Source organism: Sminthopsis crassicaudata, chromosome 4, assembly GCF_048593235.1.
Source record: "Sminthopsis crassicaudata isolate SCR6 chromosome 4, ASM4859323v1, whole genome shotgun sequence".
Lineage (NCBI taxonomy): Eukaryota > Metazoa > Chordata > Mammalia > Dasyuromorphia > Dasyuridae > Sminthopsis > Sminthopsis crassicaudata.
In genome coordinates, this window is record NC_133620.1 from 340,572,420 (window position 1) to 340,589,162 (window position 16,743).

Below are 16,743 nucleotides of genomic sequence, written 5' to 3' on the forward strand. Positions count from 1 at the left end.
AGAAAGGCCTGGAAAGACTTTTATGAACTGATGCTAAATGAAGTAAGTAGAATCAAGAGAACATTGTGCACAGCAACAAGATTATGTGATGATTAATTGTGATAGACTTGGCTCTTTTCAACAATGAGGTGATTCAGGCCAATTCCAATAGACTTGTGCTGGAGAGAGGCATCTGCATCCAGAAAGAAGACTGTAGGGATTGAATGTGGATTACAATATAGTATTTTTTTTTTTACCATTTTTTATTGTTTGCCTTTTTTTTCTTTCTCAATTTTTGATCTGATTTTTCTTGTGCAGCATGATAACTGTGGAAATATGTTTAGAAGAATTGCACATGTTTAACCTATATTGAATTACTTGCTATCTAAGAGAGGAGGTTGGGGAGAAAGAAGGGACAAAAATTTGGAACACAAGGTTTTGCAAGGATGAATGTTGAAAACTATCTTTGCATATATTTTGAAAATAAAAAGCTGTTATTAAAATCCCAAATACTTTCCTATTTTAGCTATTTTTCTTGCTAATATGTAGGTTTTTTAAAAAAACCTAATCCCCAGATTGTCTCCACTGACCAAATATCCCAAATAATCATCAATCTGTCACCTTTAATGTTGTGATTTTTCCCCCTGATAGAGCAAAACGGAAGAGAATATGTCTATATAATATATATATATGTAAACATATATATGCATACATATAGATAAATAAATAGGTAATGCTTGCTACAAAAGACACAGAACCATAGATATCTGTCCACATGCAGATAGTGCAAAAGGAAAATTTAAGATCATCTGATAACACAAGTATCCAAATTAGATGATGATATATATAAAAGGTAGCTATATTATTGCTCTTCTGTAGTGTTTTTCATATACCTTTTACAGGCGTCACAGAGTCAATCAACTTATTCAAATCTACATTTCCATAATCTGCAACATAAGGGATAATTTATACTCAGGGGCCACATTCTGGAAAGTCACAATTCAGGGGGAAATTTTAAAATTTGATCTTACAAAGTAAGAGCTTTTATAATTTGCTCTATCCTATTTTAGCCCCACACTGATAAGCAATCCTATCATTCTCCTGGGTAATCACATACTCTTTATTATATTTTCACTAATTTGCCTGGGTGGTACAGTGGATAGAGTAATAAGACTAGAGTCAGGAAGATCTGAATTCAAATCCAGTCTCAGACATTTATTAGCTGTATGATTTTGGGCAATTCACTTAACCCTGTTGGTTTTGGTTTTCCTCAACTGTAAAATGTAGATAATAACTGTACCTATCTTGCAGTATCATTGTGAGGATCAAATGATATAATTATTATAAAGCCCTTAGGATAGTGCTTGGCAAGCTATATAAATGTAAACATTCTCTTCCTTTTCCTTTCTAGATAATTTCTAGCATAATTAGAATCCAAGTTATTAATGTTTGGAAGTTTATAAAATTATTTTCATCATTATCATCATAATGTTGTTGCTAGCATTTTTATAGCACCTTATTATGTGCCAGATATTGTGCTAAGTGATTTACACCTATTATCTCATTTGATCCTCACATCAGTCCTTTAAGGTAGATACTAATATTATCTCCATTTTACAGTTGAGTTTGAAATTGAGGCAAAAAGTAGTTAAGTGACTTATTAGAATCATACAGGCAGTGTCTTAGGCTGGATTTGAATTTAAGTCTTCCTAGCTCCAGGTCCAACACTGTATCTCCTGTATTACTAGTTGCCATAAGTTTATTAATTATTTATTTTTTGATATTCTCTTCTGCCCTCAATGCCATTGGCACTCAATATTTGCTGATTAATGGATTAATGTGGTTGTTGAAATATTTCCCCACAATCCCAATGTATCTTGAAGATAAATATGGCCAGAAGAGTGTCAAATTATTCACTATCAGCAGGTAGCCCTTTTAATAGATTCTCTAATTCTTTATTTGTGAGCTTGATTCTCATGTTTCCTAGAATGTTTCCATCCAGGTTATTGACAATGACTATCATGCCTTAGGAAAAAGGGAAATAACAAAAGACAGGAATTCTTAGCCATATTTACAGATATGATGACTACTACCTATGTTTGAGTATTTTTATCTTTCAAGTTTTTAGTGAAATGAAAAAGCACAGTAAAATTCATTCAAATGTGCACAGAAGGGATAGGTGTTGATAAGGAAATCAGGCAAAAACCTTGTTGCACATAAATAGGATCCAATCAAAAGGATGAAAAAAGACTATAAAGGAGATAATAAATACTTTGGACTTTATTCCTGACTATTCTTGTGGTGATTATTCTGCTGAAACCAAAGCCTATTTGGAGGACCTCCAGAGAGATAACCAGAACATTACACATAACTTATTCAGCCATTCTCCAATTGATAGACATCCATTCAGTTTACACTCCTTCCCACTACAAGAAAAGCTGCTACAGACTTTTTTGCACATGTGGGTACCTTTAAGATCTTTTTGGGATATAAACCCAGTAGAAAAACTGCTGTATCAAAGGGTATGCACAGTTTGATAGCCCTTTGGGCATAGTTCCAAATTGCTGTCCAGAATGGTTGGATCAGTTCACAATTCCACCAACAATGTACTAGTGTCTTAGTTTTCCCACATCCCCTTCAACATTCTTCATTATCTTTTCCTGTCACTTAGCCAATCTAAGAGGTGTATAGTAGTACGTCAGAGTTGTCTTAATTTGCATTTCTCTGATCAATAATGATTTAGGGCACCTTTTCACATGACTAGAAATGGTTTTAATTTCTTCATCTGAAAATTATCTGTTCATATCCTTTGACCAATAAATCTTAAATCCTAAAAATAGATATGAGTTAATATTCATATTATAGCAACCTCTTATATGATTATTTTCTTACCTTTTTTATCCTTCAAAGCACTCATTAATTTACTGAGCTCCACCATTCCATTTCCTGCAAGATAAAGAACAATTCAGACATAGAATACTTTTGAAATTATGAAATATAAAAGCTAGGGCTGCTTCATGTGTTTTACTTTACAAAGAAATTAATTTTCTTTTCAAATGAACATGAAGTCAAGTAGGAAAAACTACTTGCTATGTGATGGAGGCCTTCATTGATAACTTATCCAGCTCCCCCTTCCTGGAATTCTCTTGCCTTTCCTTCTACCTAGACCAGTCCTTCCATTAGAGAATACATCAATTTTTACCTTTTCCATGAAACTTTTGTCAAAAGCTTTAGTATAATTATCTTATCACTTATTCTGATTCTGTCATATAGGATCATAGATGTGAATCAAAATCTTCAAAATCTGCCATAAATTCTTATTTTCTGAGTACATTTTGTATTTCAACCCAGCATTTTGTATTTATTGAGCACCTAATATATTCCGAATACTATTCTGGGTACTGGGATAAAATGACCATTGCTCAGGAAGCACATATTTTATTATAGCAGACACACACACACACATACACACATATACAAATATATAAATACAGCATAACATACACACAAATATTATATATTACACACAGATTTTACTTATATATGTGTATGTATATATATATATACATATATATATATATGGATAAATATATGCATAAATGCAAATGAATTAAATATAAGAAGGGAGAAGAGATCACTAGGAACTGAGGGGCACAGAAGAAGAAAGGCTTCATGTTGAAAGTGATCCTTGTGTTGAATGTTAAAAGAAGAGAGATTTTAAGAGTCAGAGTTGAGGGAGGAATGCATATCTGGCATAGGGAACTGCAAAACAAAAGTAGGAGATAGGAACAGAAAGTGAATCTTGGTTGAATTACAAAATTTGGGAAGAGAATTTTTATATAACAATTCTGGAAACATGGTTTGGGAATAGAATGTTTAGGTCTCTAAACACTGAACAAAGGAATGTATATTTTATCCCAGATACAAAGGGGAACTATTCACTGAGATTTATTTTTAGGGGAGTGACAGAATCAGGTCTGTGTCTAAGTAAAATCACTTTGGCAGATCTATGACTTGAGGCAGGAAGATAAATAAGAAGCCATTCAAGGCCTGCATTAAATGGGGATTGTGAGAACTAATTTCACATTAGTCCACTTCCTCTTATTCAATCCCAACTTTTAATAGGTAAACTCCATGGTTAACTATATACACAAAACTGGGCTAGAGACAGGGTTATGTAATAACAGAACTCTTTGTTCTTCCTTCTACTCTTTCTATATATTGATTACTTCCTTGCCACTTAAAACACATCCAAATTTCATCTATCCTTAATAAAAAATAAAACAAAAGTCCCCTAAAAGCTTAAATCATCATTCTATAGTTCTTCCTTTTTAAATTGAACTCCTAAAAAAGTAATTGACCATAATTGCCTCTGCTTCTTTCCTCTTATCACCTCTTCTTTCATCTCCTATCTTACCCTCATCACTTAAATAAAATTGCTTTCTCCAAAATTACCAATCTTAACTGACTGCACTCTGATGACATTTTTTTTTGGAGTCCTCAACCTTCTTAACCTCTCTAGGATATTTGACACTGTTTACCACTCTCTCCTGGTTTTTCTTTTCTATGTTTTTATAACAAAGCTGTCTCTTAATCTTTCTCCTTCCTGACTATTCCTTCTCAGTCTTCTTTACTAGATTATTGTCCATATTGTATACTGTCTTACTGAGATTGCAATGTTAACTCCATCTTTGGTCTTTCTCTCTTCTCTCTATATTCTCATTTTGGTGATATCATTAGCTCCTATGAGAGTTCAATTATTCTATGCTGATGATTTCTTGATTGTCAACTCTAGCCCTAGTCTTTTTCCTAAGGTCTAATTCCACGTCATAAACTGTATACAGGACCTAAATGCTTTATGATATACTATAGTAGTTTAGTATAAAATGCTTTAACAGACTTAACATGTTCAAAATATAATTATTCCCCCCCAATCTATCAAGTTTGCAAACTTCCCTGTTTCAACAGTATTACTATTCTTTCGGTCATTTAGGTATGTAACCTCTATTTCTTCCTCAACTCTTCAAACCCCCTATCCTTATATATCCAATCAATTGCCAAATTATAAATTTGTACTTTAACAGCATTTTTTTTGAATTTTCTTCTCTCTACTCATAGATTAGATCCTCATTATTCCTTCCCCTAAAATATTGTCTTGGTCTCCTAATTGATTTTCCTATTTCAGGTCTCTCCTCTCTCCAGTCTATCCTCCACACAACTGCCAAAATGATTTTCCTAAAGTGAAGATGAGACCATAACCCAATAAACTCCAAGAATTTCCTATTTTCCCTGATATAAAGTATAAGTAACTTTGCTTGTCATTTAAAGCCCATCACAATTTGCCCCCAAACTACCTTTCAAATCTCACTGCATGATATAACATGATATAGTGGAAAGGATTCTGGGTGAAGTCAAAGGATCTGGGTTCAAATTCTGACTTTTCCACTTTCTATCTGTGTGATCTTAGAAAAAAAACTATCTATCTGCGTTTCACTAATATTAAAAAGTGAAAGGGCTGGACTTGTTGATCATTGTATTTCCTTCCAGCTCTAAATCTACAGTCTGTGATCCTAAGACATCCTTGTTCTATTTATTTTAGAATGGATTTTCCTAAGAGTTTTCCTGACTGCTAAAGAATATTAAATAAATTAGCTCTAGAAGCTCTCACATATAAAGCAATAGTTCAAACTCTTCTGAAAAGCTCAGTAGTATTTAAATATTTACCATCAACTGGCATTTCCTTCAGTATCTCTTGACATTCTTCATCAGTAAGTTGTATTCCCATTTTACTAAGGAGATCTTCCATGTAATTGGTATCTATCTTCCCACCTTAAGAGAGATAGGAATGGGAAAGGCAGAAAAATGAAAAAATATCTAATGATTCTGAAATATAAAAAATACAAATATTTGTATCTATATAATTATCCTTAGTTTTAGTATTAAAATTCAACTAATAATGTGACTTGTTCAGTTATTCAGAGAATCAGTAGGGGGCAGGGATCAAAAAAAACTCATTCCCATTACAAGTAGTATGACATAGTGAATAGAGTGCTAGGTTTGTAGTCTAGAAGACCAAGCCTTAAATTTCATTTTTTTATTAATCATGTGATGTAGGGAAAGGTGCTTAACTTCCTTGAGCCTCAATTTCCTTTTCTGTGGAATGGAGATAACAAGAGCAATAAGACAACATATTGAAATTTCTGAGATGTGGCCAAAGAAGTCTTTTTTTTAGGAAATTTATGTGTTTAAACATAAGAGTAAAAGGGATTGATGTATTAAGTGTGCAACTAAAAAAATTAACATAGAAGAGTACTGAATAAAAACACAAACTTTTCTTTGGTCAAAACCACTCCTCTTGAACTAATGAAACAATAACAAGATCTTTCAGATCATGATCACTTTTCACAGGGTGCTGAAAACCATGTTATACTATTTCAATGAAAGGAATTCTTTTAAGCCCCAGAATTCTTATTTTAGTGGCAGCAGGAGATTTTGGCTTGTTCAATCAACCCCTGTGTTATTCAGTCAACTCAAAGCCTCTTTTCATAACAATTGTAGATGCAAAAGTATCTTTCCCCTCTGTTTTCTCTCTAAAGTCAGAATGGGAAGATGAGGTCAATATAGATAACACCTAAAAGGTTTTTCCTTTTTTAGTAGTAAAGAATACTAAATAACATAAAGCCCTGGCAGTTTTCCACAAAGCTACAGGATTCAGATCTCTTCCAATAAGCTTCCACCAGCTGTTCCAGTCTTTTCCAAGTCAATCACTTAAGCAATGCTATTTTTTATCAGTAAACTCATATAAAAAAACCAACTAAAACTCAATTATTTTAGCTGGAAGACTATTTTCTATCCTCTGTTTCTTGTGATTCCCTCTGTACTCAGCTTACTCTGCTGCTTACATTTTTTTCCTATAGCTTTATTACAGTATTCTATTCTACATTTGAGAATTTCTGTGATTCCAGAGCAGTTGTTTTTCATAGTATATCAGTATATTTATCAAAGTTCATAATTTTCTTAGTAAGCACAATACTTCCAGGCCCTTTGGAAATAAAAATCTCCCAACATTTTTGAAGAGTGAATGAAGTCTAATACTCTGATCTAATAAGATCATCTGGACTTCTGACAATGGTTATAGTAAAAAGTGAGTTTCATCAGTAAATTGCCTTTTTTCCAATATTAAAATCTATTATGAATCTTCTATGAAATCTTATCACTATTTTATTACATAGGTGAATTTGTTCATTTAACTGTTTTATAGAAGGCTCACTTAATTTTGGGCTGGCAGACACAATTATTTTTGCCCAATTTGACTAGCTAAATCAGGGATAATATGGGAATGTCTGGGATGCAGGCTATACATTGCATGCAAAATCATTTGCTAGGACAAATGCCTTTGCTGTAGGCAGTGCCAAACTGCAGGCAATGATGAGGTGAAAGATATAAAGATATCCTCCCCCTGCTTTGAGTTCTACAACTCCTCTGAATATTGTTATAAATATCCAAATGGCCCTTGCCAGAAAAAAAAGGTTCCCTACTCTTGAGCTAATCATTGTGCAAAAGTTATAAGATCTTGTCTTTGTTTTATAATTAATATATTAATATTGTTATTAATATATTATTATATTATCGTATATTAATATTAATATAATTATAATCAAATAAAATTATTTAAAAATTTTGTTTGAATTTTAATAATAATTAATTGAATGTTTTGGTATCCAGTCTTTGTATTATCTTACTAATAACGTGTGGCTTTTCTTCATAGTAATAGCTAGCAGTAGTTTTTTTTTAAACTTGGTCTTGTCATTGATCTTATAACTTCAAAAAATCTATGCTAAATTGTAAAAGTATAACTAATAATCCCTTTAGCTGCCAGGTCCCTGTTAAGGTCTTTGCTTTTTTAAAGTAAAGATTAATAGTGTTGTAGCAACAGGTTGTCAGTTCTTGGTATTGTTTTTGAACATACTTTCTTTTGCATTTTGGTGCAACTGATCATTTTTTTTGTGTGATTGAATGATGCATGAAATGCTTGACTTTCTGACACCAAAAATACTGCAATATCATTCTAACAGCTATTGAAATATTCTTTTTTATAAGCTAATGGCACAGAACCTTTGCTGGGAAGGAGGGAGTAGAAGAGAATAAATATTTTTATAATGCTAGGAACTGTGCTAAAATATATCACTTAACAAATATATCACTTGATGCTCAAAACAAATCTGGGAGATAAGTGCTGTTATTATTTATCCCCATCATACAAATGAAGTAACTAAGGCTGAAATAACTTGTCATTTTCCCAAGGTCTCACAATTAGTTCAATGTCTGAGGCTGCATTTGAATTCAGGTTTTCCTGGCTCCACTCCTAGTGCTCTAACCATTGCAATAGTCAGGATTATCCAGGATCTGGCAGCTTACAAGAAAGAATAGGAGGGCCTGGAATACCATATTCCAGAAGACAAAGAACCTGGGGTTACAATCAAGACTTAACTACCCATCTAGGTACAGCATCATCTTTCAGGGGAGGAATGGAACTTCAATGATATAAGAGACTTTCAATCATTTGTATTGAAAAAGAGAACTAAACAAAAAATTTAATATAAAAACACAGGACTCAAGAGAAGCATAGAAAGGAAAACGGAAATATAATATTTAAAAGTCAAACTGTTTACATCACTAGATGGGAAAACAATATCTATAACTCTTGAAAACTGTATCTGTCACTAGGGCAGACAAAGTGGGGCATCACATAGACAAGGGGTGTGATGGTGAATGGATTCTGATGTGATGACATCAAAGAAAAAGACATTAAGGGGTGGAAAAAGGTCTGTACTGGAAAAAGAGGAAACGGGAGGGTGTATAATAGGAAAATTATTTCATATCAAGAGGCTCAAAAGATCTATTACAATAGAGGGGGAAAGAAGATGAGCATTGTCTGAAGCTTTGATTTCATTAGTTTTTGTCTCTAAGAGAGAATGACTTAATCAGAAATCTATCTAATCCTATAAAGAAATAGGAAGAGAAAGAGGAAAACAAGAGGGAGGGACAGGATAGAAGGGAGGGCAAAAGTAAGAGAAGGGAGAGGGATGATAGGAGATAAGGTAGTAGGTAGGGTGGGTAAAAATACTACTAAGAGAAGAGGGGCGGGGTAATAGGAAATAAAATAGAGGGTGAGGTGGGTAAAAAACAACTAAAGGCAGGGTGGAAAGAGAACAAAAATATATATACAGGAGGAGAAAATAGAATGGAAGGAAATATAGAGCTGGCAATTAAACTGTGAATGTGAATGGGATGAACTCTCCCATAAAATGGAAGCAAATAGCAAAGTGGATTAAAAAAATAATTTTACAATCTGTTGTTTAAAAGAAACACATGTGACACAGAGACACACATACAGAATAAAGGAAAAAGTCTGGAACAGAATTTATTATGCTTCAGCTGAAGTAAGCTACCCCTGCTTTTTTTTATCTCAGATAAAGCAAAAGTAAAAATATATCTTATTAAGAGATAAGGAGGAAAAGTATGCCTTGGTAGAAGGTACAATAAATATAATTAAGTAGAAGGATACTAAATGTATATGCAGCAAGTGGGGTAGAGCAGGCAAATTCCTAGAGAAGATTTTAAGCCAATTATAGGAAGAAATAGACAGTAAAACTATTCTAGTGGGGACTTCAACTTTCCTCTCTCAGAATTAGACAAATCTAATCACAAAATAAATAAGAAAGAAACTAGGGAGGTTAATAGGATCCTAGAAAAACTAGATATGATAAACCTCTGGAGAAAATGATACAGGGACAGAAAGGAATACACCTTTTTCTCAGAAATACCTGGCACCTACACAAAAATTGACCATATATTAAGGCATGAAAACCTCACAATCAAATTCAAAAAGGCAGAAATAGTAAATGCTTCCTTTATAGACCACAATGCAATAAAAATTATATTCAATAAAGGACTAGAGAAAGATAGACTAAAAACCAATTGAAAATTAAATAATCTAATTCTAAAGAATGAATGGATCAAACAAGAAATCACAGAAACAATCCATAAAAAATGACAATAACAAGACAACATATCAAAACCTATAGGATGAAGCCAAAACAGTTCTTAGGGGAAATAAATAGCTATATGAATAAAATAGAGAAAGGTCAATGAATTAGGTATGCATCTAAAAAAGAGAGAAAAAGAACAAGTTTAAAAAAAAAAACATTTAAATACCAAATTAGAAATTCTGAAACTCAAAGGAGAGGTTAATAAAATAGAGACTAAGAAAACCATTGAACTAATAAAACTAAGAGTTGACTTTTATTAAAAAACTAACACAATAAATTTGGTTAATTTGATCAGAAAATGGAAAAAAAAAACCAAAAAACAAATCACCAGCATCAAAAATGAAAGGAGTGAACTTACCACCAATGAAAAAAGAAATTAAATAATTAGGAGCTATTTTGCCTAATTTTGTGGCAGTAAGTCTGATAATTTAATTGAAATGAATGAATATTTACAAACATGTAATTGCCTAAATTAGGTCTACTTGTTCAGTGCTATACCAATAAAACTGCTAAAGCATTATTTTGTAGAAGTAGAAAAAAATAATAAAATTCATTTGGAAAAACAAAAGGTCAAGAATATTAAGGAAATTAATGAAAAAAATAGAAATAATGATGACTTAACAGTACTAAATCTAAAACTATATTATAAAGCAGTAGTCATTAAAACCATTTAATTTGGTACTGGCTAAGAAATAGAGTGGTGAATCAGTGGAATAGATTAGATACACATTACACAATAATCAAGGCCTATTTGACAAAAATTGCTGGAAAATTTGTCTAGATGTCAGAAACTGACATAGTTTATCAGAAACTCAGCATAGACCTACATATCACAACCCACAACAAAATAAGGTTAAAATGGATACATGATTTGGGCATAAAGGATGATACTATAAACAAAGTAGGAGAACAAGGAATAATTTACCTATCAGCTCTTTGGAGAAGGGATGAATTTATGACCAAAGAAGAACTAGAGAACATTATAAAAGGCAAAATGGACATCTTTAACTACATTAAATTAAAAGGTTTTTACACAAACAAAACTAACAGAAACAAGATTAAAAGGGAAGTATAAAACTGAGAAAAATTTTTATAGCCAGTATTTCTGATAAAGAAGTAATTTCTAAAATATATTAAAGAATGGTGTCAATTTTTTAAGAATTCGAGTCATTTCCCAATTAATAAATAGACAAAGGATATGAACAGACAATTTTCAGATGAGGAAATTAAAGCCATCTATAGTTATATGAAAAAATGCTCTAAAATCACTACTGACTAGAGAAATGCAGATTTAAAAAACTTTTTAGGTACCACTACACAGCTCTCAGGTTGGCTAAGATGACAGGAAAAGATAATAATAAATGCTGGAGTGGATTTGGGAATACTGGGACACTAATGTATTGCTGGTGTAGTTGTGAAATGATCCAACCACTCTGGAGAGTTATCCGGAACTATGCCCAAAGGCATAGCCAAAGGGCTATAAAACTGTGCATACCCTTTGACCCAGCAGTGCCATTACTCGATCCAAGGAAATCATAAAGGAGGGAAAAGGACCCACATGAAAAAATGTTTGTAGCAGCTTTTTTTGTGGTAGCAAAGAATTGAAAATGGAGTGGATGCCCATCAATTGGGGAATGGCTGAATAAGTTATGGTATATGAATATGATGGAATATTATTGTTCTATAAGAAACTATCAGCAAGATGATTTCAGAAAGGCCTGGAGAAACTTACATGAATTGATAATTAGTGAAGTGAGTAAAGCCAGGAGAACATTGTATACAGCAACAAGATTATATGATGATCCATTATGACAGACTTGGTTGTTTTCAGTGGTTCAGTGATCCAAATCAATCCTAATAGACTTTGGACAAAAAAATGCCATCTGCATCCCCAAAATGTTCTAAGGAGACTGAATGTAAATCAATACATGCTATGTTCACTTCTTTTTCTATTTTTTTATATCTCCCATGATTTTCCTCTTTTGCTGTGATTTTTTCTCTCTCAACATGATTCATAAAGCAATGTGCATTGAAATAAATTGTTAAAAATCAATAACTCACACTTTTGGAGAACTTCAAGGTTTGCAAATTTAAATGGTGGCAAAATGCAAAGATTATAGATGGTTATTTCTAAGAGGTTGGCCTCAAAAGAGAAAAGAGATATAGAATGATAGCTTGAGGTACATAGCAGGGTCCCTAATACATTTTACCAAGAAAGGTCAGAAAGGAAGAGTTAAGAGAAGTATGGTAGAAAAGAAATAAAATAAGAGTGGCTACCAGCTTGGAAGATATAATGGATTGTCCCTTTAAATAGTGATCAGAACCAAGGAAGTTAAGACAGGAAGAAAGAAAAAGAAATAAAGCAGATGTTTCTGTTTTGTCTTCTGCACAGTTAACAGAGAATAGTAGGAAAAGAGAAAAAGATAGCTGGCATAACACCACCAGGGAATATGCTTTGAATATGTCTTTGGAAACCATTTGAATAGTATATAAAGTTGAGAAGTATGTCAGATGTGAAACTCAAGGACCTGGTAGCAATGCTTTATGTCATAGGAGATTGTCATTGGAGATTGTATGTAATCTCTTTGGGGAAGGAGTATATATTATGAAAATTGCCCAGGAGTCAGGCATAATGAATGAAATACAGACTTAACTTTGGTCAGTCTCAAAATTGGGGGATGAATAGGCAAATGGGCAAATGGAATAATGGAATCAGGAATGTTCTCCCACATGAATATGGGGGGAAACTGCCTCAGGTTGTAAGAAAAGTGGGGAATAAAGAAAATTGATTTCATGTAGTGATAGGAAAAAAAATAGAAAAAAGGAAATGTCTGCTATTTTAATGGCACATTGTCTATGTGAATCTAGGCAAGTCACAACTCTTTTGGACTTCTGTTTTGACATCTATAAAATGACCCAAATGTATTAGATGCCTCCTAACATTCTTTCCAGATTTATATGGATGATCCTATGACGTGAAGATTTTAGAGCTGAGTAAGAGGAATAGCAGAAAAAACAGAGAAACTAGCTCTTTCTGAGCAAAGGAAAAGGTTAGATCTGATGCTAAAACAACTTTCATTTGAGAACAGCATTGAGAGTAAGATTGAGATTATCTTTTGGAGAAATGAGTGAAGAAAAAATTCAACAAAGTATGTTCTTGAAAAGAAAATATGAATTTGAAAAAAAATTAAATGGTAGAATTTTCCAAAGAGATTTGGTGCTAGAAAGTACAAATAAAACTATAGACACAGCCAAGATCTTTATTAGACACAAATGTCTCTATATTAATCAGCTAGCATTTATTAAGCACCTACTCTGTGCCAGTCAGTTTACTAAGTTCTGGGGAAACAAAGACAAACTTTATTTAAGTCTAATGGGAGAGACAGCTATGTACAAATAAGATATACATACAGAATAAATTAGGAGTGGTCTCAAAGGAAAGTATTACGATTATGAAAGAGTGGGAAAAACTAAAAAAAAAGGTAGATTGGGAAGGCTTCCTACAGAAGTTGAGACTAGCTGAAACTTGAAGAAATCTGGGAGGCTAAGAAGCAGAGACAGGGAGAGAAAGAAATAAGGGGAGGAGGTAGAGGGAAAAGGAGCAATGAATAAATGTTTGCTGATTGACTGATAGATCACTTTATGAAGAGAAGAAAGGAGAGACACAGGAGCAAGATGGAAAGGGAAAAGAAGAGGGAGACTTTCCAGCATGGGAGACAACTAGTGAAAACACTGAGTTGGGAGATGGAGGCTGCTCCCATGTAAGTAATAAACAGAAGCCAGTATTACAAGATTAAAGAATACATGGAAAGGAGTAAGGTATAAGAATTGGAAAAGGTATGAGAGAACCATGTTATGAATGGCTTTAAATTCAGAAGATTTTATATTTGATACTAGAGATGATAGAGAACCACAGGAATTTATTGATCAATGTATATGTGTGTCTGTGTATTTATATGTACATTCAAGTGACATAGTCAGATCTTCAGATCAGTTTGGAAGCTGAATAGAGGATGTACTAAAGTGTGAAGAGATTTGAGACAGATCACTGAGCAGCAATAAATAATACAATAGAATTAGGAAAGGAATGACCAGGAAACCAAAAAATTTACATACATGCATGTATTATATACATGTCCTACATGTTTGTAAGATAAAAGGCATTAGGATTTTGCTTTTACTATGCCTTTTCATAATAATTTACTGACCTTTAAGAGTCTTCAGAGAATCCATCACTTTATCCAGTTTTATCTTCCCATTAGCTGTAAGATAAAGCATAGTTTGTTCAGAGGCTCCCAGTGGGGAAAATGGTATAAAATTCTGAAATACGATGAAAAGTAACAGTGGAAAAATTTCAGAATTTTATATTATCTACCTTCTAGGCAAATATAAAGGAAAAGAAGAAATTTAACTATTATCTTAATCTACCAATTTCTGTGATGTGGCTTCTATGCAGCACAGTGTTAAAGACCATAGGTAACAAGTAAGAAAAATACCCATAAACATATTTTAGTTTTGTTTATTTTTACTTGGTTTGGTTTTATCGAGACCAGTGATTTCACTATGTTTAGGGAACTCTGCATGGGGAAATTCCCTTTACCAATACCAATATGCTGCTACCTAGCAACTTAGAGGGCCTGGCACATTGGGGGGCTAAGGAACTTGCCCAAAGTCACAGAACCAATACTGTATGTGTCTCGAAAGGAACTTGAATCCAACTCTAATGGACTCTGTTCATTATTCTATACTGCATTAATCAAAATTACTTCTTACTTTAATTATTTCTATATGTATTTCAGAAATCCAATATAAATAAGAGAATCACAATGTTAGAACTGAAAGTGAACTTTAATGATCATTTACTGTAACCTGCATCAGAAAAAGAACCTTTATCTTCCCTTCTAAATCATTATAGTCTGCTAAAGCAGGGAACCAGCCTCTTCTAGAGGCAGCCCATTCTACTTCTGGAAAGTTGATTGTTAGAAAAAAATTTTCCTGACCTTAAGCCTAAATTTGCTTCTTTTGCTATTTCTATGAGTTGTGCCTTCTGGAATAAAAAAAGGATAAATTTACTTTCTTCCATATGACAGACCTTCAAATGCTTGAAAAAAAAGCACTTTTGTTCTTTGTCCTTCTGGATTGTTCTCCATGCTAAACAATTCTAGTAACATCAATGGTATGGACTCAAAAGTTCTTCACTTTCCTAGTTGCACTCCTCTGGATGACCTCCAGTTTTTAAAATGTCTTTCTCAAACTACGGTACCCAGAACTGAGCACAATAGTCCAAATGTGGTCTGGCTGTACCAGAGTAAAATCATATGTTGACCACTTTACTCTTGAAAGTTCTACTTTTCTGAATGCTACCCCAGGATTCCATCATACTATTGACTCATATTGAGCATGCCGTCTACTAAACCCTCCATATCTTTTTCAGATAAATTGCTACCTAACCATGCTTTCTCCATTTTCTACATATAAAGCTCGGTTTTAAAAACCAATTCTAAGACTTTACATTTTTGCCTTCATAATTTTATCTTATTCCATTTATGCCAACTGCCTTGTCAAAAGCTTTTTAGTTTCTGATTCTGTGATTATTTTTATTCTATATTCCTGCAAGCTTTGTGTAATAAGGAAACAATGTACATGCCTTGTATACCCTCAACATTATACTGTTGAGAGTCAACCAAAGAGCTCTGGAATATTCCACTGGACACATTCTGTCAAATTGACATTAAACCAATAACAACTACTATTTGAATCTGGCTATCTATCCAGTATCAAATCCACCTAAACATATATTATCTACTTAATACCTCTATCTCTCCCAGTACTTAATGAGTCTTTTAAAAATATTAAAATAAGGAGAACCTTAGCTCTCATGAATGGTACAATGTAAAGTGAAATACTTACCACTCTCTGGGTGGTGGTGTAGTAGGGCCTGAAGTTCATCTTCAGTGAGATAAACTCCTAAATTTTTCAGAAAGTCATCCAATTGAGAGCAATAGACTTCATCTCCTTAAGAAAAATAGGGAAATAAAAAACATTCATGCTTCCAAAAACACTAGATATAACACTAAGGTTTGAAATATATCAATGAGATTAAAAACAAACAAACAATATACAACATCTTTCCAGTGAAAAAAGCTAATTCAGTATACTCTTATTCAGTATGTTAATATCCAATTCAGCAATTTCTCTGCTGTGAAATTATTTTCTGCTTGCCACCTCTATTACTGCTTATAATCCCCACTAATGCTTCTATTTTTCATTCTCTTCCTTTATGCCCCATTTCAATCTTCTTTCTTTCTAGTTCCTAATATTTAAATGCCATTGCTAAAAGTCAGTCTGTCATTCATAGGATTTTTCACTAAGAGACTTGACTTTCATAGTTGTTGCTAGCCAATGACAGCATGCCTCTGCTGGTGAACTAGCTGGTCACAATACACACTATTAGTCTTTTGGTTGTTGGCACTTAAGTATTTTCATTTTTGTTTACTACAAAAAGGGCAGTTAATTTGCTGCCAAACACATTCCCCTCTTAATTTTTTTATTCGTGGGTTTAGTTGCCTGATACTTGAGGTTGCCAAAAGTTTGACTTTAAGTTAACTGGTGTTGTGGTTGCCAAAGGAGGAAGGTTCTAAAAGTTTTATATGTGTGTGTATGTGTATATATATATATATATATATATATATATATATATATATATATATAT

At 33.0% G+C, this 16,743-nt stretch overlaps 1 protein-coding gene across 1 annotated transcript in view; it reads right to left on the reverse strand.

Moving 5' to 3' along the window:
• Positions 1–16,743, reverse strand: part of EFCAB3 (EF-hand calcium binding domain 3) — a 205,631-nt gene that overhangs the window by 178,538 nt on the left and 10,350 nt on the right. Inside the window, exons 2-5 of the mRNA XM_074260947.1 lie at positions 15,942–16,046; positions 14,240–14,293; positions 5,704–5,808; positions 2,872–2,925 (exon numbers count right to left, since the gene is read on the reverse strand). Coding sequence (XP_074117048.1) covers positions 2,872–2,925; positions 5,704–5,808; positions 14,240–14,264 — 184 coding nt within the window. The 5' untranslated portion in view covers positions 14,265–14,293; positions 15,942–16,046. The remainder of the gene's footprint in view (positions 1–2,871; positions 2,926–5,703; positions 5,809–14,239; positions 14,294–15,941; positions 16,047–16,743) is intronic.